We start from the raw sequence: 22,245 nt of genomic DNA, 5'->3' as shown, positions 1-22,245 counted from the left end.
AAGAGTCCACTGGCGTTGTCCAATGAGTCTCACAGCTTAACTGGAGAGGATCCACTCTGGAAGCTCTACAGGTGCGTGTTTTTAAGAATGGGGAAAAACAACAATTTATCGCTCTGAAAACCCAAGCCCACACATCAAAAAAATTGCTGGAACCTAAACTTGGTTAAAGTCACTAATCAAGACAACGGATGGAGGTAAAGCAAATATAAGGCAGAGGATCCTCAGATTAGGTTATTTACCGAGAGCTGTCATCAGGCATATCCGGTCTTTCTCACTGGATGAGGTCCCTGCCGACTGTATGGCGGCAACTACACAGACACTGAATTTCCTTTCCATAGTTGCCGTACAAAGAGAGGCCTTCACTCCTCCTCTCTTGTGACCAGAGGCTGCCTGTGCTGCTGGGAGCTGGTGATCACATCACCTGTGTTTTGAAGTTGTCATCTAATTCATGGTACAGTACTAGGAATGGATCTTCCATGCTATCTTAAATAAAAGTGGCCATGGGTGATGTTTTATTTTATTTTTTTTAATATATATCATGAGCTACATGTTTGACCCTCATCATGGTGAAGTCACTGAATTTTCCATGTTGAAATATGTCATCCCCCATTCTGTCATGTACACACGTTTGTCTGTGAATTTACAATTTCCAAGTTCAATTTAACCATCACATTCTGTTTATTATGTGCAAACAGCCAATCAAAATAAGTATCACAGTCAACTCTAACCTAAACAGGTCTACACAGACTAATTAGGATTCATGTCAAAGTCACAAGCAAACTTTAATTTATGTATTTAAAGTCTTAACTTCCAAGCCAGAAATGAAAGGTATCAAGTTCCTAAGTGGAATAACAAGTCAGATCCAATAAAAAGCTGAATAAGTTTGTAAAACGAATATCAGTGCTAGTGTAATCACTAAAAAATTAAGAAATGGGACCAATCACATATCACATCAGTCTATGATCTGCAAGTCATTTCAACCATCTTCCCTAAAGTCAAGCAAGGTTATATTTGTGTTGGACTCTGCTGAATGAGGTTTGTGTTGAGCTAAACAGATCCTTTATTCTGTGGTTGCTTGTTGGCAATACAGGAATGTTAGCTTGTTTGCCGTCTTGAAGAGAATTGTGATGACCCTGATTGCATTTAGCGAGGGATGCCTCTGTTAGCTAAACATCCTGTTGCCTTGTTTAAGTACACTACAGTGTGTTGTGTGCAGTGTGTGGAAAACACAGGAAATGCACTAGGGCCATCCACATTTGTGAGATGAGAAAGGGGGCTGACTTCCTGAACTCTGAATACTCTAAAGGATACAAACATGCTAGTGGGAAAATTCATGGTTACTGCTTTTTCTGCTCTATTTGAAACAAGGGGCACTTTATTTGGACTTGTAAGCTTGCTCATGACAATTGTAACCCCATTCATTTAGTAAAATGCAGAAAGCAAGAGCCTTCTGTCACTTGATTATTCAGTGTGAGGCGTTTTAGAAAGCACACATAACATTTGTATCAGACTGACATCTGTATTTTTGGTGAGAAAACATCCCAAGGGACAATGTCTTTGCTCTTAGGCAGTCGCTGGGATATCAGTACACACTTGAGACAAAAAAAATCTTTTAAAATACCAAAGCAAGTCTACAGTATGTGTCAGGGCTGCACATGTGAGGTGGTCCTGCATGCATGGGCTATCTACTGTATATACAGTGACAATGAGGGGTATTTTATAGGGCTGCAATGCACGGCTGTGGCACAAGCTGTATGAAAGCCAGAGAAATACAAAGAAACTTCTCACACAACATGCTGTCACTATGACAACCAGGCAGAATCATTTAGCCTGATCTCTTGCCATTCCACACAGCACAGAAATCCAATAGCATTTAAGTCTTACGCAACCGGGCCACCGATTCGCTCTGCAGGGCTTTTAACACATTCGCAAAAAAAGATTCATAGGTGCATACATGGATTTTTTTCTGTCAACTTCTTAGGCTGTTTCATTTTGGAGGGTGCTCCAGCTGCCCAGAGAGAGTCCGGGGTGCAAGGTGGGGCAGCTTTAACTACATGACTCGAGCTACTTGTGTGTATTTTAGTCCTCTCTTCAACCAAACTTGTTGGTGTTAGCTCAAAACCACTGTTTGAGGTTTAGTGGCGATGAAGATTAATCTTATATCTAATTTTTAGGCTATTGCATTACTGAAACAATAGCACACTCTGCCATTTCAAACCAGTCCTCAAAATAGATTACAGCTGTGTTTCAGAAAATATCCTCATTTTCTGAATTGCCCTTTTTTTCCCCACCCTTTCACTTTAAATTTTCGCTTAACTGAATATTAATAGGCTAATAATAACAGGCTAATAATAATAATAATAACAACAACAATTATAATACAAAGGCTCTGAGATAGAAATACTACCTCAGTTTTAGCCACATAAATCATGAAGGGCATCTGATGTAATTCCACGTGCTGCAGCAGTCATGCCTGTGTACATTTAAAGCACTTTCCCACACTTTCACATCAAGATTTTAAAAAAGGGTTTCGTGGGCGGTCGATCACGGTAAAACTGCTTAATGAAAGACAACAACAGAATTTGTTAATGGCCGAGTCTGTGTGTCAACCCAAGTACTTCCTCCAGATTATTTTCTACTTTGCGTGCTATCACACAGACGCTTCCCTCTTGTATCAATGCGTGATTGAAGGGAAACTTCTTTTGGGAAGTGCTGGGGACTACTTTAGTTCAACTTTGGACAGATACGCTCCTAATTCACCGCTTAAGGGTACGAGGGGGTGCGATTTAGTACGTTGTAAGGTAGTCTTCAACAAGATACAACAAATCGTGTGGTGGTTGACGGGATTTTATCACAAGAGTTTTATGTTTTTACTACGTCGCGGAAGGATCTAATTTTCTCAAGCGAGGGTCGACACATCCGCCCAGTTTTCCGATGTTTCATTCCCCCCGAGTTGAAAATGGAGTTCGATTAAAGCAGATGTCCACCAACTTCTCAAGGAAATTTCAAGTCTGGGTGTTTTTACTTCACGCACCAGTATTCATATTGAAGACGGTTGAACCCTTTGTTGGCTTTGGATGCCTTTACTGCACATTACTCGGACACGTTGACGGAGCAACGCCGCACAGCGCTTTTTCAAGTGTTGTCCTGGACCTGAAGTTGGCGAATGGATGCTCGACAGCCAGCCATAAATAACCTGCCAAACGATACACTCTACAACAATTTCTGCATTTTTTGAGGATCTGTACGCATTCTTGCAAAGCGGGGATCTGCGTTTGGTGAAGAGGATGGTGCCGATGGCCCATTTGTTGTGGTCGGATTTTACTTCCAAGGAGGATAAAATGAATCAACGGTTGTCATTCCTCCTCTCGATTTAACGTTAGTTCCAGCCAGCAGAGCTAACGTTAAGCTAGCTTCACTTGGTATTCACAGGGACGCTTAGTTAGGCATGCCCCATTGTACATCGTTTACTTACTATCCAAAATAGGGGTGATTTCTATATGTGAAGGAAAATGGTGATATTTGTGGTATTTTATCCCGCCATCACTGCGTCGTCGATGCTATTGCTAGGATTTGGATCCCCGTGAGGAAAAAAATGAGTGAAGATTCAACAAATCCAAACAACGAGTGAGTATCGTTTATACATTTTCTTCATTTACATACACAACGTACAGCTGCGATAATAACTACTAACACATCTTTTGGTATTAACAGACGCTTTACGCGGGGAGCAATGCACTATCACAGTTTCCAATGACATTTCTAACCTAGCAGGGCTGGTATTTCATCACCTTACTTTACTCGTATCAACATTAAGAAACACAGACTTCTAATCTTTCTGTTTGGAAAGCTTTGTGGGCTAATAGAAAGGTCCTCTGTGGATTACATTACGAGATTAAGAAGAACACTTGTCTTGTCAAGCAATTGCATAGGCCCACTGTAAAAATTCCATCTCATTCTTAATAATTTTGGTCTTATAATTCAGCTAACTAACAAGTATACTGTTAGAATTCATAGTAGGCCACTGTCTGTTAGGTATATTAATGGTTTGCCTATATATGATTTAAGTAACATGGAAATTATACGTAAGGATATTTATCATTGCTATATAGATATTTGATAGTTTATGAATGATCACTCGTTGTAGGCACATACACAGCAACAATGCAGTCGAAATATAATTTTCTAGACATGTCGGTTTAGCAAATCATGATCAGATAGCGTTATATTGACAACCTAGATCTGTGTGTAAATGTGGTCCGCCATGATTTCGGAACATAATCATCGATTAAAATCGTGCAGGTCATGTTTGCACTTCGGTCCAGCCTTTCTTTAATGAAAAACCTTCGCGCTGATTGCGGCAGTGTCAGCGTTGAAAAGCTGAAAGATGCCATTTTTTTTTTTTTTCTCAATCACACTCATTTACATATCACAATCTCCATTCATAAAAAACGCTTTAAAAAGGCGTCATATTCAAGCCCAAATGCCCGCAACCCTCGGATATCGATTTTAATCCGTACGTGTGGTGTTTTTTGTGCAAGTCGCGCCCATTTCGAGTCGCGTTTAGGTATTGTTTTAATGGGCTGATCCCTTGTGTGCGCTTGTTGACAGTCAGTGAGAAATATCTGCTTCGGGAGGTGCTGCGGTCACATGATCCCCTCCATTCATAAAGTACCTGCCTGCCCATTCACAGCACTGTACACTGTTTCGCATTGCACCGACGATCACACAATGCTCACATCTCCTGCAAATACTGCACAAAGCAACACATATGAACCCCAGCGCTTGTCTGTTGGTCGTTTATTTTACATAAGCGCCTCACATGTTTTATTTAACCGACGTTTCTTCACTATCTCAGAGGATTTTCTTTGATAATTTATTTGTCACAGAGGAAGTCATATGCCCCTTTCAGCCATTTACAGTGTCATGGTTTAATGTTCGAAAACACACCCATGTTTTCCCCCCATTCCATCTGTCTGGCCTTTGTGAGGTTGATTGATTTAATGCATGGAAGCTTTGTCCTTGAACTACACTTCTGTTTTTTATGTAACATGTCATGTAGTTCTTTTTCCTCATATCAGCCCACACCAAATAGAATACAATAAAACCACTCATGGTCTGTTAATAACATATTGCTTTAGGGGAATTCATATGAGCTGATTTTTTTTTTATAATTAATCATGATTTAGCTTAAATTGTGTAATAACCTAGAGTGTTTGATGCTAGGGGAAGGGTGAAACCTCTGGTTTGAGTAATCATCTGAGCACATTTTCACATCGTGTTAACCTCTAGTGAGATAAGTCACAGTGAAATTAAACCATTCCTAAATTTGATGTGATTCTCCTCAATGACCTCAGGGATTCCTCGAGGCCCCCAGGCCCCACTGTGGGAACTACTGCCATAGGCTGCAGATCATCCGAGGCGTGCAAGCTACAGTGTATGCTGGGTTTGTTCCACACTGCGTGATGGTAGCAGCTAAGATGGCGAAGTGATCCAAACATTGTTGCTATGATTCCACCACCTTTCTGGCTGTTGAAGGATTCATAGTAGTAGAGTGATCAAAATACTGAGTGTTGCTTTATCCTTTTATTTTTGCTGAGGAAAGTCTCCTTAATATGCTATTTCTAATGACACATCTGTTAGCACAAAAATCTGATATTTTATGTCTTGTGTATTTTATTTATTTATTTTTTGTAGCTTCAGGGATAATCAAGATGTTTTTCACAGTTGTGTGTTCCTTTTTACATTGTGATATGGTGCTCTCTCTCCTTTTGTAAGATGAACTTAGATCCTTGTTGAGTCACCTACTAAATCCTAAAAAAAAAAATCTGCCTTTTCTTTAATAGATGGAAGTTTGTGTAAACCCTGGTTATCTTTTGACGTTATGCTTCCGTGTACAAGCGTAATTATGGAAAAATGTGCTTGTCCTCCTGTGGCCTGGACTGTAAACATTTTAATTTGAAAATCTCCACAAAATGCGTGAGGACTTAGCCCTGAAGTGGTTTTGTCTGAATGATGGGTGGTAAGCCAAGCTGGTGTACACACAGCACACCCTTTTCTGAGAACATGTTACTTGGCCTTGGTGCAACTATGTTCACAAGGCTGAAATGACAAAAAGGCACATAAAGCCTTGACAGATTTTGAATGTATGTTGGTGTGGAGAGTGTGGTGTGATGTAAGGCTAATGTGAATTTTGCAGACAAGGACTATGGTCATGCTGGGAGAAGTGGGAGATTTATGAAAGAATCTGAAAGCAGCCTCTCTCTGAATGCCACATTTATCTAAAATATTTATCTCAACCAAGCCAGTGGCCTGTTGAGGTGCACTGTACTTGTATCCATTATCTGTGTATCGTAGATACTCTTTTAACATAGTCACTGTATACACGAGAATAGTGTGTTTAAACATTAAATAGGCTGCTGTTAGACAAATAGAGACCACTCTCTGTCCTACCTCAATTTTTACTAAATTGAACAGGTGATAATGTATATTTAAGTCTGTGTGTGCCGACAGACTGGTTTCCCTAAGATTATTCGGGCCCTCATCCATTTTTATCACTGAAGGTCAATTGCCTCTATACTCCACTGAACATGCACAGGGTACGGCCTTGCTGTTTTAGATTCCTGCAGTTCTGTGGTATTCTCTGTTGCCAGTCAGGTGATCTTCAGTGATTCCTCTCTCTGTGTCCTCTTCCTATCTGTATGATTGATTTGACAGCTCAGCGTTTTATCTGCCAATGTGGGTGTCGTGATCTTATCACCTGAGGGCTGTTTCGCACTCCCATTTCTGTTGCAGAGCTTTCCAAACACATTCCTCCCAAACAGCCCCCATCATATCCTGAAACGACAAAGGGAGACAGCTACTTCAGCTGTTAGGGCTAGTGCTTTATGGCCTGGTTAATTGCCTATATCCTGTGGCCCTTATGTTAAGCTAAATAATTTCCTGGCCCTTTTTATAGATTGTATTATTTGGGGTTATTGACAGTTGTTGGCTATGACCTCCATCAACACTCAGCTTTACTAGCTGGCTAAGTCTAAGCTATAGACATATCTTACCTTTGGCAAAGTCTGCTGAGCTGAACACATCTTTGGTTTTGCTTCTGTATTCTTTTGGGGAAGTGCTGCTTGTGACTACGGTGGTTTACAGGGGCTAATAAAATGTGTTATTTGACAATATACTTAAGGGCATGTGTAATAGCATTTTACTTTACTGGTTGCTAGGCATGTTAACACATTGTATTAGATTTATGTGTAGATTTAAGATAAAGATACTGTATATTGTAGATATTAACGTGTCTTTACATTAACTGTTTCTCAATTTCCAATTTCCTACTGACGGTGAAAAGTTACATAGTCCTAAAAGTATTTTTACATACAGAATATTTCTCCGAAGTGTCTACAGATTCTATTAGAAGCTGTCATATTGTTTGTCTGATTAATGACAATGATCCTCTGTACAACCAGAGGGCTTGGACTGTCTGTAACTGAGACAAGCCAACAAACTGAACAGGCCTTGTATAGTGGTGGACTGTTCCATTCCCATGGCCAGATTTGGGCCTGGATTCTGTGTATTTTAAACCTGAGCCACTTCCCTCTTATAATTTTCATTTCCTCTTAAAGTATTTTAGGAGCACGCATAAACTGGCGTAAATGTCAGCGGTGTATTTAGAGTCTATTTCAAACCAGATTTCTTATTTTCAAGACAAAGACTTGGCGTGGATCTCCTGTGTATGTCAGCTGTTAAGCCTACACTAAAAAACTTGCTGATTTTTTTTCTTTTTTTTCTTTTTTGTGTGTGTGTGTCTCCATCACAACATCCAGATAGCAGGGCTTGTCTTTATTTCTTTGTCAAGGAGGGCCTCTGATGTTCACAGACCATATCTCAGTGCCTCTAAGAAGTGCTTTTAGCACTAAGTGTCTGAATTATGGATATTGTTTTCAGTTGTGCTGCATGCGGGAGCATGAAGGGTGGGCCTTGTTGTGAGCTCTTTGCTGCAGCTGGGCTGAGATGGTTCTTTCCTGCGAGGCCACAGACATAAAAGGGCACAGATGTAAATCCTAAACCTTGTGTCTTTGATTGAGTTTCCAAACGCTTTGAAAACAGGAAGGGGTTTCTGTGTGTGTGTCTGTGCACACACACTTGTGTGTTTATTTCTCTGAGAACATTTGGCATGTGTATGTGTTTCTGGCAGAGATAGGCCTACATCCTAGATGAATGAATTTAAGCAAACATAGCGTTATATCATCAAATAAAAAAATTAATTAATGAGTCAAGTTTTCAAATACGATTAAGATTGAAGGCCTGTAGGAACATGTATTTTTATCTGCTCATTAAACTTTTGATCAGATTTTGTCCTGTCTCGTGGTTATATTTAGGACTTGGAACAGACTTTTATTGGTTAGTAAAAGCGTTTCCTGATTCCTCTAATTCCTAGAAGCCGAGGTTCTTTAATATGAGTCTAATTGATTTTCAAGATAGTCTAATAGTTGGGTTTCCAACGTTTATGGCAATGGTGATGATCATAATAGTGTGTTTTTCCCAACAACAGAGCATGCTGTGATGGTGCATAACTTCTCATAGTAGTTTATCTTATCGTCCATGGGCTTTCATCATGGTTTGGTGGTTTATCCTTCACAGTTGCTCCTGAGATGTATTGATAGTTTCTCCCACAGCTAGACAGCTGCCTTGTCCCCTCAGCTTCCTGTTCTCCCCTTGGTGTCAGAGTAACTATAACAAGTAGAGGCTGGGGTCCCTGGGGACTACTTTTACATCAAAGCAGACCAGAGACACCGCAGCAGTCAAAACTTTTTTTTTTTTTTTGTAATGGCAAGCGCAAGGTTTTAATTTTCCAAATGCTTGCGGTTCAAATTAAGATCATCTCAATATGTGGCTTTTATTGATGTTTGAGAATACTTTTTTGGCATTTGATACACACATGGGATTCTTTTGATTTATAGTGCCGCAGAGCAGCGGCACCTAGAGCATTGTTGTTGGGGTTGCAGGCCCAATCCAGTAATAGAAGGGTTGGTTAGAAAATCAATGTTAGAAACCCTGTCTGAGTGAGCAGTTTTGACATTAATTTACTGATTTAGGTCCATCTTTGATTTGCGCTACAGGCTAATTTGACCCACTAAATGCTATCTATGATGCATGCTACCAGAAGTGACTATGATCAGTTAATTTGTCCTCAAATTAGATGGTATTTCTGTGAAAGGATGGTGGTAAATTTGAAGTGTAGATTTGCTATGTGGTGCAGCAGCAGAGTAGGCTTGTTCTGTTTTTTTCCTGAGTCAGTTGGTAGCTAAGCTGAATGTTCTTGTGAGGGCGATGACTCACCAGCAGCCTGAGGCGTTGAAAAGAGATAGGGCAAATTTTTCTTTCACTTCTCTTTCTATAGCCAACATATTAGTTTTCACTGCAGCTAATGTAGTAGGCTTGTGATGCTGGCTTGGTGTTTCTTTAGGCATTGTCCCTTTATTGGTTCTGTTTTTATTAATGGCTAACAGACAGCCCCTACAAAAGTGTCTTGTTCTGTAGCTATGTCATAATTTGCACTGCATCCATGTTAGGTCATATTGGTGTTTGTTTTGGGTATGTCTGTGCCCTTGAGTTTGCCACTGGTTATTTAGGGGATTTGAACCGTGGCTAATTGGCTAGCTAGTTTGCACTGTTCAGATTAGATGCACTGCTGGAATCGACGGTCGAGTCCCAGATTGCATGTTATTTGTTTCTTCAATGAGGCGTGATCACAGGGAAGGAAACTGCACCACTTTATCCTCTTAGCTCCAACTTACCATTTGTTAGCCTAGATTTTGGTTTTAGAGTGGAATATTTTTGGTGGATTGCATTTTTTGGTGGATGAATACTATACTATGAATACTTTTCTGCTTCATCATATCTACAAGCCTTGGACTCATGTAGTTCTTTAGGCAAGTTGCTCTACATTAAGTACACCAAGAGTTATTGTACTTTAGGTCAGACTAAAGCTGTTAAGAAAATGTAAAGGCACCATATTTTATATTATATTTATATATTATTTATATATTAACAGTATATCCAGCTCAGAATATTCACACATTTTAGTAAGCGAAGCAAATGAGTCACACCCAGAGTAGCTTTTTACGCAATCTTCCATCCCCCCCTCTGCTTTCCTTGTGATTGCTTTCCTTTCTGAGGATAATCTATAGAATCGGATTGGGATAAGTAGCTTGTGTTTATTTTCCCAATGATATTTTAATGACACCCCCACCCCCCCACCCACCCACCCACCCAAAAGTCCTGCAAGCCAAAGTGGTCTAGTGGAGCTTGACCAAGCTTGACAGCCTTCCTCCGGTTTTGATACAGGGGAGAGATGGGGAGGAAAAAGGGCGATTGGGAAAAAAAGAGGTGGGGGGCACTTTTCTCCCCTTTTCTGATGCTAATGAAAGGAGGAATGGTTTTCCAGCTTTTAGCTTGCAGAGTGTGTCTCCCCTGCAGCATGCTCCGCTGCCTGGACATTGTAGGAGGACAAAACTCCAGGCCCGGGATCCAATAACGTGAAATTTCAGCAGAGAAGCAGCCATTGTGTAGAGAGAGGCAGCCGGGGAGAGGTTGGGTAGAGGGGGGAGACAGAGCGGAGGAAAGGGAGGGTGACTTGGCGAGCACCCAGGGCTCAGGCCACATCCTTTCTCTCCCTCTCCTCCTGTACTCCTCCTCTTCCTTCTCCTCCTTCCCTTTTTCGCCCCGTCCTGTCTTTCTTTCAGACCCCCCCCCCCAAATACCCTGCCCTCCCCTCCACTCTTTGGGGTTGGAAGCCCAAGACTGAGACAGGAGCAAAGCATGATGGCATGCTGGAGCCCAGTGAGCCATGGGCCGGAGCAGCAGACAAACGGCCACTTTGTCCACTTAGGAAATGGTTGTCCCAGGATCCCCCTTCTCCACCACACACTGGAGCAGCCGGCCTCGAGGCCCAGGCCTGCCTGGTTCGCACGTGCTCCCCCATCAAGCCTTCTTACAATTTATTTCAAGTGGAAACTATATTTTAATTCTAATTTAAATCATGGTGTTTTGTTTGTTCTTTGCTTTCACTTTAAATTTTTGAAATAGTAAGGTACTGTTAATTCTGCTATTGCATTTGTCATTTTGTATAGATGCCATAAAAGCCTATGCATATTCTTTTTGTGAATAGAAAAAGCCATATTCAAATGCAGGTGGGAGCTGTTGACTGTCACCGTGGTCTCCACCCTGTTCCCATCCACAGCCACCTTCTCCTCCCCTCACAGTCCTCCGTTAGACTCTCAACCCTCCCTTTTTTTTTCTCTCCTGCTTTTGGTCGGAAATGAAGTCAGTCATCCAGCAGAATAACTTGGAATAATTTGGAATGGGGGGTTCCTTTCTCTCTATCTCTCCCTCCTCCTTCCCCCCTCTCTCCCCTGCTCACAGGCCCAGGCCAGCTGATCTGCTTCCGCTCTCAATTGTGTGTCCAGTCGACTGTGTGCTCCCAGCAAGGGGCGTGGAGGCCAGCCTTTGTCTCCATCATCCCATTCTTAACCGTGTGTGTGTTTGTGTGGTTTGCAGCAGGTTGCACTCAAATATCTTTTTGGACCACTCACTGTTTTTACTTTATTTAAGAGAGGTTTGTTTTATGAGGAAGAAGAGGAGTGGATGGAACCTTTTTAATCCCCTGTTGTAAAGATTTTGTTAAATGGATCTAGCACACTTGTTTGTTGTTGGTTGAGGTCTTGTTGTTGTTGGTCTCCAGGTTTTAGAAATGTACCTGAGAGATTAGATTTGAATTATTTACCATTTTAATTGGGTTGTTCTTGTAGGAATGCCTCCTTATCTCATAACTAGGTGGACATGGGTGTTTTAAGCTAGATGCAAAAATACATCTATACACAGTCCACTTAACTTCCTCTCTGTGCCCAGCCCCCCCTCTCTGTGACTGTCATGGTTGCTGGCATGTGTTTGATGGTGGGTCTGAAGGGTCAGGCCCTGGTCATTGTGCCCTGGTCATGGCTGAGCGACACCACCGCCTGCCTTCTGTTCACCCCAGGGACCCCTGCCTGACTGACAGCCCCTCCTGCACTCATCACCCGAATCCTCTATTGGGGGCCAAGGAGGGGTGTAACAGCAGCAGTATTTCCTTCTTTTACTGCCTGTTGTGCTGCTCAAGAAATCAAAAAACATTTTTCTGCTGTGGCAGTGGTTTTTGTATAAGGTTAAGCACTACTTCTGTGGCACACTTATAAGATGTAACCTGAAAGGGGGCTGCTTTGAGGTGGCAGTGGGAATGTTAGTTGTGGTTGCGTTTTCTGTCACTTTCCCACGACCAGTTAGTGTTGTCTCAGGTCGGGGCAGCTCGTGAGAGAGTAAACTGACGATTGCAATATGAATACATTTAGTTTGATAATAAATTCTGTATCTGTTATTGTCCAGCCTTACTAGTTATTATTTATTCATATTTTATTCATATTTATATTAAATCAGAACAATCATTTAGTGATATAAAAATGATGATGATTATAATAACGAAGAAAGACATCCAATGTTGTCCACTTTTAATTGCACCCTGACTGATGAAGCTTTCAGAAAATACAGACATATTGTCATGGCATTGATTTTCAGCAGGCAGCAGTGAGCACAGCGCCACCAAATTTAATATCATGGAAGAATTTGATAGTCATTCAATCTGACCGAAGGACTTTTTGAGTGTATTGATTAATGCAGAGTTATGGGTAGGTAAAAAAGAGGAAAGATAATCAAGGATATAAAGTATATTTGGTGTGTGTGTGTGTGTGTGTGTGTGTGTGTGTGTGTGTGTGTGTGTGTGTGTGTGTCTTCTAACAGAACGCAGTTGTCCAGAAAGAAGTGTGTGGTTTTCAAAAGGGTAATCCGTTTTGTTGGTTGGTTTATTTTTGAGTAACCCACATTTATCATGCTCATTAATCCTTTGAGGGAACTCTGGTTAACTATTACCAGGTGCCAGGATATCAAAGTTTTCACATGAAAAAATAGTGTAAAGTTTTATGCTCACTGGCTCATAGATTAATTACTAACCAATAACCTGGACACTGAGGTTTGCCAAGGGTGTGGAAGGCAGGAGAACAAAGGTTAGGCTCATTGAGTGGGCCAAGATTTAGAGAGAAGAGGCAGTAAGGGGGAAGATGCAGCTATTCTTCTATTGGAGCACGAGCTACTAGTTAACTATGTAATATATTACATGTTGTCAGTCAGTGACATTTCTCTCTCTCAATCACCGTTTCAAATTTGTCCAGTGTCAGAGATTAAATTCTTTCACAAGTATTTACCTTAACTGTAACATGAACTTTTTAGACTCCTTTCAGACTGTGACATCATCTTCATTGGACAACCCGGATGTTGACCAGAGAGCATTTCACAGGAAGAAACGTATCACAGGAAGACACCCTGCAGTCACATTCTTCACTCACTTTACCCGTTCCTCTTGGCTTTCAAATCTTCCCCATTATTTAATATGTTACCAGGAGTTTGTGCAAAATGCTGCCCTCAGCAGACCCTGACCTTTGTCATTTCCGGTGGCCCAATGTAGTCTGTGTTATCTAATCAGGGAAACATCTGACCATGAGTGAATGGACATAGAAAAGCAAAGGAGAGGGGAGGGGAGAGAAATGTTATAGGGCAAAGATAGATTTAGAATATTTATCAACAATTAAGCATCATTATAAGTTGCGACACAGTTATGCATTGTTGGTACATTTGCAACGTTATCTATATATGAAAAATTCAGTTGTGACGATGTGGTACATGTGTATTATTATTTTTTCCTACAGACTTTTAGATATAGATTATTATCCTGTATGGCAGTTCAGCCGTTTTCCAGTTTGTGGCAGTTTGACATTTGAATGGTGATGCATGTGTTTATATTTCTGTAAGCTCTTTGCATTTTTGTACACACTACCTCATGTCAGCTGTGTATAAACCTCTGAAATTTAAAACCTTTCTTAATGCAGTGAATAATGTCCCCTACATTTCATTCTTGCTTTGTTTATAGAAAAAAAAGTATGCGTATATGCTTCCCTTCAGTTACATAGGTTATGATCTGTATTACAGATTAAATGTCTTGCCATGTATTACCCCATAATTCAAATCCCTAATGTGTAGCGCTGTCAAAATGGGCCACAATGACATTCGATCATTCCTTCTAAAAAAAAAAAACACACACACAAAGGTTCGAACCATTCGAATATCTATTTTTGTGCATTATGTCCGTAACAGGGCAAAGAAATAAAACGAGAGACATAACTACTTGCATGCATATTTTTGAGATGTGCCCTCAGGGTGCTAGTGCTGGAATGGAAGGCTAACTGTAGCTTACATAGCTTGCATACAACTTATCTCGAGGTTCCACAATTTTTCCATCTACTAACACAAAATCCGAGGTATTTTCCAAACAGCGCTTTTTAGATTGCACGGAGTGCAAATCACCTTCTCTGCGTCAAAGTTGGGTTGTGAGCTCTCTGCCATCACCACCACACAGTTATTGTTGAATTATTCGCTTGTTTCAGCTTGACCTACATTTCATTTTCAATCAATGAAAGTGACGATGTGTGACTCGTGTCTGTCATGCAGTGCATTTAGTGCAGCAGTCCAGGCTGCTGTTTTTTGTTTTGTTTTGTTTTTTTCCCCCTCACAATCGAATGTTAATTTTCACAATCTATGGTTTCTGTAACAATTCAATTATAATAATTAAAATCGAATTTAGAATATCTGTCAGCAGCTCTACTAGGGGGTGACATGAGAGAGAGCAGTAAGACAGCCAACAGCATTCGCATGGGAAATTAGAGTGGAAGGAGGGTGACATGAGCTGAAGCCCCTGTCATGTGTTGTCTAGTTTGAAACCACCTGCTTTAGGGGAAAGGTTGGAAATCAGCTGTGACCAGAGCCCGAACTTGGCCACATGGTCAGTCACCCTCTGGCTGGGGTTAAACATACCCTGACAGCTTCGGACTTCAGAAATCGTAGCCAGTAGTTTATTGTATCATGCACTAAAACAAAATATACATTTAATCCAAAGTTGAATCTTGGACTCCTTCACATTCTGTTTTTAGTTTTGTTGTAGATTTTAGCCTAGCTTGTCTTTAGTTATAGCTTCTGTCACCACCCAGATTTCACCATAGCTTAATTTTTTTTAAATTTCATCTAATCCCAGTATCAGAGTAGTTCTAGTGTGATGTGGTTTGTGTTACACTTTGAGTAAGAACACTCAAACTGTTTGACAATGTGATGTAGACATTATAGACCTGTGTCCTTGCTTTATCTTATCTGTATGTCTGTATAGTGTGTCCCTCACTACACATTTACTAAGCACTTTGTGCAGGCTACATGTACTGTACTCAAAGTTGTTTTTGCTGCAGTTCAACTGTATTATGTGGGCTGATATTTGATGTAGGCTGTGTTCTGATGATGCTTGTGGTCTAGGTGATATATTGTGTCAACAGAAAAGGCCCTCAAGGAAAAGACCATGATAGAAAAATATTAGATGCTGATTACCACTGATTATGTTCACTAACGGCATTGTTGTTTCATTTGCTCTTCCCATGCTCTGCTCTTCCTTCCTATTCCTTCTACCCTCCTCATCTTCCTCTCTTCCTCCTCCACAGTGACAGTTATGCGCGTGTGAGAGCAGTGGTCATGACTCGGGATGACTCCAGCGGTGGGTGGCTTCCCCTGGGGGGTGGAGGCCTTAGCTGTGTCACTGTCTATAAGGTTAGCCGGGCGGAGGACAGCAGCAGCACCCACAGTGGAGGCAGCGGAGGAAGCAGCAGCAACCTCAGCCCCTGTAGCACCAGTCCTAGTCCCAGTCCCAGCCCCAGTCCCAGCCCCACTGCTGTGGAGTTCCACATCAAGGGCGAGAGGCTCAAAGACAAACTGGTAAGGGAAAGTCTAGCTCATATATGTGAATGGTGTCTTTTTAAGCTACACTGCATAAAATCATGTTCCTACAGTAAGTGTAACTAGCTAGTTGATGCGTTTGTTTTCTGTTATCTGGTCATTCCGCCTCTCCCATGCATATTCAGGTGAACAAATCAGAGATGGCGCATTCTCTTGGATGAGATCACCGTAAGCCCCCCTTTCCTAGACTCCCCTCGCTCTGTCTCACTCACACGCACATTCACACTCACTCACAGGAAGTGGTTGTTTGGCTTTCCTCCATGGCGCAGGTATCTGAAAATAGGAGCAAACTGCGTGATGCTGTGATGCATGATGGCATCATCAGGGAGATGGGCGGATTACTCAGGAGAGGAGAATGTGGGATGAGGGATGTGGGGAACACACATTGAACCTGGAATGGACCTAAAAGATGGAATGGGGCTGGAAATTCACACTTACTCAAATTTTCCGTGAGAACACAAATATTTGCCTGCCTTTTTTATAAGTATTTTCTCTTACTTGATGTGTAATGTAAAGACTTTATGTGACACCAAATTAAGACAGGAAAATATGTTCCTGGTTACTCTAACCGTAAAAAAGAAAATCCCAAATGTGTGTAAAACACCCTTTAGTTAATAGTAAAACTTATATAAGGTAGTATTTCGCTCTGTAATCTGACTAGTTGGCATGTGACCCGACACATAAACAGTTAAAGCTAAAAATCTATTTAAAATGACTAAGCTCAAAAAGCAAGGTTTTTCATAATTTGGCTGCCACTACAAATTGTCGAAATTTTCAGACGTCGTGGACAAAGGCAGCTTACGTGATTTGAACAACTTGTATCTGTTTGTGAATGAGTAAGTACAACCGCTGACACAGAGGAGTAGGCGCCCCTTTTAATGTGGCCCAGGACACATTTGTGTACACACTGCTAAAAGAATGTGGCCAGACCACCTCTGGATGTGGTCTGCGCAAACGGATCTCAATGCGTCCTCAATGCGTCATGGGTGTGTTCACACCTCTACTTAGAGCTGTCCACTTGTGATGGGATCATCAAAGACGCATGTTGATGTCAGGTATGAACGGGGCCAGAGACATTGACTGATTTATCATATAAGGCAAAGAAAAGCAACAAATCCTACATTTGAGAAGCTGGAATGAGCACGTTTGGCCAACTTGATGATACTGATCAATTTTCTGTCAATGAGCTGTCAGTCAGCTTATCAGTGTAAAGTCGGCTCTAGTGTAAAGTCTTTAAGAGTACAAACTAAGCATTACCATGCTCCAACTGTATTGCAGTCTTTCCTCCCAGCCTCTTTGCAGTTACTGTATTCTGATATGGACACAGCTGGGTCCATAGATACACAACATGATAGTATATTGCGATCACCAGTTGGCTGAATCAATGACCAAATGACTTTTTTGGCCTTTTTAATTCAACATCATAAACATTAACATAAATAGTATTTCTGCCTCATCAACATTTGCAGCATCAAAAAAATTTAACCTCTACAAGCAAGATTTGTCAGTAGTTGCAGTAGCACCATCGGTACAGACCTTCATTAATAGGTAGCATAAAGGCTTGTAAATCAGCTGCAGTTTTATACATCTAACATGCAGTGGAAGAGGTTGAGCTCCTGTATTACTAATTTATGATTAGTGATATAAATTGTCTATCTTCTTTTTTAAAAATTTTTTTGATACCCTGCATAACATGTCCTTATAAAACACCTCAGCTGCAAACTGCATGGTCCTTCTGTTTCGTTAGTTAGGCTTCAAAAGATCAAGCCGTATGCTGTGGTTCCAATCCTTATGGCTTATGCTGTAGTTTCTGTAAAACTCATGACCTACTTGTCACACACTCATTCTGTGTTGTAGATGTAAAACAGATCCAGTAGACGCACTGGGATAATCCTGGTCTGCGGTAATGAGAGTGTAAATCTGTGTGTGTGTGTGTGTGTGTGTGTGTGTGTGTGTGTGTGTGTGTGTGTGTGTGAGTGTGAGTGTGAGTGTGTGTGAGAGTGTGTTAGTGTGAGAATATTCTGTCAGATGCCAGGAGACAGAGGAGGCAACCATGATGCACAGAGTCTGGTGGCTCCTGACGATCCGACATTAGAGGCTTGTTACAGCAGGGCGTCTAAATCACCTTTTTTTATCTTCTTTGACTGAACACACTTTATTTGTGTTTTGTGGTTACGGCATGTTTGTGCTTTGCGCGTTGCTATCCAAGCGTGTGTGTGGCACAGGAAAGGGTGTGACGGGAATGCTGTTGTTGAGACAGGGTATAGATATGGCTCAGAGACCCTGGTAGCTGTTCTTGGATGTGGTAAAACACCCATATCACTGCCAGAGTCTACCCCCAGCCACCACAACAAACACCCAGCCATATGGAGGTCTGTTGGGATGCCACCCAGTGCCAGGGTGTTGGCGTCAACCACAGCGCTACTTACAGTTTGAGGGCATCAGAAGAAGAAAGGCAGAGTGATGAGTCCAAGAAAGCAACAGAAACAACCGCATAGGAACATGTTAGGAATAGTCAGAAAAAAATGTCTATCAGTAGTTGTTGCAACTGTATTGTTAAAAATGGCAGCGTCAGTGTTTTGATTTCAGAGGTGAATGAAAGACTGTAATTATGTTGTATGAATGATGTTGAAAACCGAAAAAAAGGCTTAGTGAAGAGTTCCTTAATGTTTGAAAGGCTGTTTGGTTTGAGTTGTTATTGTGTATTACACAGAAGAGATAGATAGATATTATTTTTTTGTCTTTTTAAGGGATGTAAATTCAGTGTTGTAATTCAGCCAGAAGTGCACAAGGTAGAAAACCACAATGACATCTCCCATCCCTGATAGGACCCTTAGCCAGATAGAGGAAATCAGTTCAGAGATGCAGTTATTTTGAAATCAAAAAGGCACGATTTTGGCTGGTGGAGACCGGGTGATTGAGGCGCATAAGATATTAGAGGAATCAGGGAAAGAGATGTGGGTGTAGTCAAAGAGCAGGAAATAGAGGTGGAGCCAGATAGATGGGAGACAGAAGAAGAAAAGTGGAGGATATCTGTCTATAAGCGCAGTGATGCGGCACAGAGTGTACTGGTGATGACTCAGCTGGCTCTCCATATAGCTACCAATCCCTCTCCTCCTTGCCCCCTCCCTCTCTCTCTCTGACTTTCTCTCTCACCCTGATTCTCTGACTCTTAAAAACTACAGATCTAATTAGTTGATGATTACTTACCATACTGGCTCTCGGATTATGATAAATCTCTGGCTAAGCTCTCTGCCACTCTACCTCGCTTCCTGTCGTTCATAGTCTGTGACTCCTTCTGGTTGATACAGCTGTGAATTTGGTGTGGACAAGGCTTACTAAATAGCTTAGCCTTGGGGCAAAGGCCCACTGGATACAGTTGTTTGTTTCTCCCGTTAACCTTGTCATTTGATTGCTTTGAGTTATCTTTACTAGCAAAATATGGTTTATTAGCTTTAAGTCTTGAGTGAGGGGGAAAAGTGTGTGTCATTTTCAAGCAGTGCTCCCTGCTAAGCCTTCAAAAGTCAGTGCTTAAATCCAGTTATTGCATTCCATCTTTCATGCCTGTGTATCAATATCTTTGATACACCAATGTACAGTAAATGATATGCTCAAAACAAGCACTACTTTATTCTAAGACAATTAAGATTATGATATATCAATTTTTATTCAAAGCATTTTTAATGATACGTCTTGAAATGATTATGAGTTTGTAATTACAATTCTGATAGCAAAGGCAGTGCAGCCTGATTTCTCCCACCTGGTTTCTTGTATGCATGTAAACGTCTATTTACCCCCCCACCCCATATTCAGCTCTCACGCTATCTCTTCACTACTCTCTGCACGTCTCAACTCCGTCTGTCTCGGTCTCTGTCCCTCTCCTCCTCTAAAATCTCCTGCCTGTCTGTCAGGGTGGCTCCTCCTCCTCTCTTTTCTCTGAGCACAGTGTGGTATGTGGTGTTCAGTATTGTCCTTCCATGCAACCATGATACTTCCTCCTCTGTCGGCCTCGCTGTGTGCTCACCTTACCTGCTCAGGCTCCATTCAGTCTCGCCTGCACAATCAGCCCCAGAGGCACAGAGGACCCACCCACCACCCGACCCCCAAACTCCTTTCCACACCATCCTCCTCACATCCATCCTTCTCTTCATCCACTGCCTCAGGGTAAAGACACAGGCCTAACACTTGCCCCTCCTTTTCTTGGGTATGCATGTATGCAATAGTGGCATGAGGTGAGATACAGTTACTATTTTGTTGCACTACACTTGCAATCGTATCAAAGTGTGTAAAAAGCAGCTCTCGCTTAGACATTCAGAATGAAATGTAGACCAGTTTACTCCCCCTCTGACACACGAATATCACATATCATCAACCTCTTATACAGCTGCCATGTATCAGCGTCCTAAAGCGTGCTTGTTGACTGTTGTCCAGATCCAGGGGGAATGGTGCCATCTGCTTTCAGCCATCGAGTATTAGTTTGCGACCGTTATCCTCTGACAAGGCATTTGCACTGCGAAGATGCACAGTGTAGCACTTGGGTCATTGAGCTTTTCATCACACCAGCTCCCGTGCTCACGTATTCTCTCACGCAGACCGCCCTGCGCACCCTCGCTCACACATTCACACCCCATTAAGCCACCTCTCGTGCACGTCGGTAAAAAACCTCAAAGACTGTAATGGGGGTCTCTCATTTCATTTAATCTGCCTAGAGGAAGGCCGAGAGGCGGCCCAGTAGCCCTGATTAATAATAGGCTTTGGAAACACAGGCTCTCTCTGCCACACACTTGGGCTGCCTGGCTCCAAAACATACTCAGCCCCCCTTTTTCTGCCACCACCCCTGCTCTGGGACTTTATCATCATCTGTAATGAAAACCCCACCATTTAGAATGTGTTTTACAAATTATCCAAAAAAGTATGTGAAATTATTGGGTTTAGGATGATTTTTTTTTTTTTCGTTTTCTATTTTAGAAGCTCTAGAGTTATGTGCAGTTCCAGATGCAGGCCTCTCCTCTCATTCTCTTTCGCTCTCTTTTTCCCTTACACACGTTGAGGTGGAATGATAGAATGTGACACATTTAAACAGCTTAGGGTGAGGAATAAGATGAACGTTTTACATGTGTGATCCCTACTGAGTTTCATCATCATCCAACCTTAAAATTATGCAGTTTCCAGTCTGCATACTAAAGACTTATAGCTTGACCAAATGGAACCACAACTTTCATTTTCTAGCACTGTCTGGATCTGGAGAGAGAGTACAAATTGTGTGGTTCCTATTTGGTCCCATCTTGAATTTCATTCATTGCTAATATTGCCTTGTTTCTTGTCAGGTGGTCCTGGAGTGTGTCCTACAGAAAGGCCTTGTATACAACAAGGTCAACCCCATCTTCCACCACTGGAGAATCAATGACAAGAAGTTTGGACTGACTTTCCAGAGCCCCGCTGACGCCCGTGCTTTTGACCGGGGCATACGCCGGGCCATTGAGGACATCAACCAGGGTGTGTGTGTGTGTGTGTGTGTGTGTGTGTGTGTGTGTGTTTGTGTGTTTGTGTGTGTGTGTGTGTGTGTGTGTGTGTGTGTGTGTGTGTGTGTGTGTGTGTGTGTGTGTTGTCCTATTGTAAATGGTCCCTGCATGTGATATATATATATATTTTTTTTTTTTTTTTTTTGAGTGAAAAGCAGGTCAAACCAGATAACAAAGTCAGTAGCAACTCAGCGGAACGCACCTTAACTTAAAAATCAAGCCACCAGCATCTGCTGTTGTTTCCGTATCAAAAAATCAGAGCAGCCCACAGATTTTTTTTTTTTTTTTTTCAGTACCCTCACCCCCTTTCACCCTCTCACACTATCAACAAAACACCAGGTTTGTTTGGAATTCCCACTAAGTGGTTGCACTATACTATGTGTGTTGGCGGCCTTCCAGTATGTATAAAATAATATGGGTGTATGTGAATGAATGTGGCATGCATTCTGTTGTCTACAGCCTGTATTCCTGCCTGTCTGTCACTAGCTTGTAATGGCTGACCTAGCATCTGTTCTAGGAGAGATGCATAGCGTTGATTAGCGTTGATGACTTCCCCCCCACTGCTACCTGCTCACTCACCAAAGCATGACCCCCCCCCCCCCCCGCTTTATCTTATCAGTGCCAGCTGCCCAGATAAACTCTCCACTTCCTGTAGAGACTGGCAGGGCAGCGCTGTGTCCAGGCAGTGGGTGATATAGGACAGAAAGGGAGGGCTGGTAAGAAGGAGGGGGGCAGGAGTTCAGACATTGAATAGATGGCAACTTGAGATAGGGGCAGAGCTTTAGTCAGAAGAAACTTGACCAGGTTGGGC

The 22,245-nt window shown here is 41.9% G+C and overlaps 1 protein-coding gene across 1 annotated transcript in view; it reads left to right on the top strand.

Moving 5' to 3' along the window:
- The first annotated feature begins 2,905 nt into the window (after nucleotides 1-2,905).
- Nucleotides 2,906-22,245, top strand: part of spred1 (sprouty related EVH1 domain containing 1) — a 31,593-nt gene continuing 12,253 nt past the window's right edge. Inside the window, exons 1-3 of the mRNA XM_040138207.1 lie at nucleotides 2,906-3,627; nucleotides 15,621-15,891; nucleotides 21,240-21,408. Of these exons, the coding sequence (XP_039994141.1) occupies nucleotides 3,596-3,627; nucleotides 15,621-15,891; nucleotides 21,240-21,408 (472 nt within the window). The 5' untranslated portion in view covers nucleotides 2,906-3,595. The remainder of the gene's footprint in view (nucleotides 3,628-15,620; nucleotides 15,892-21,239; nucleotides 21,409-22,245) is intronic.

Source organism: Xiphias gladius, chromosome 10, assembly GCF_016859285.1.
Source record: "Xiphias gladius isolate SHS-SW01 ecotype Sanya breed wild chromosome 10, ASM1685928v1, whole genome shotgun sequence".
Taxonomy (NCBI): domain Eukaryota; kingdom Metazoa; phylum Chordata; class Actinopteri; order Istiophoriformes; family Xiphiidae; genus Xiphias; species Xiphias gladius.
This window is presented reverse-complemented; position numbering and strand designations above follow the sequence as displayed.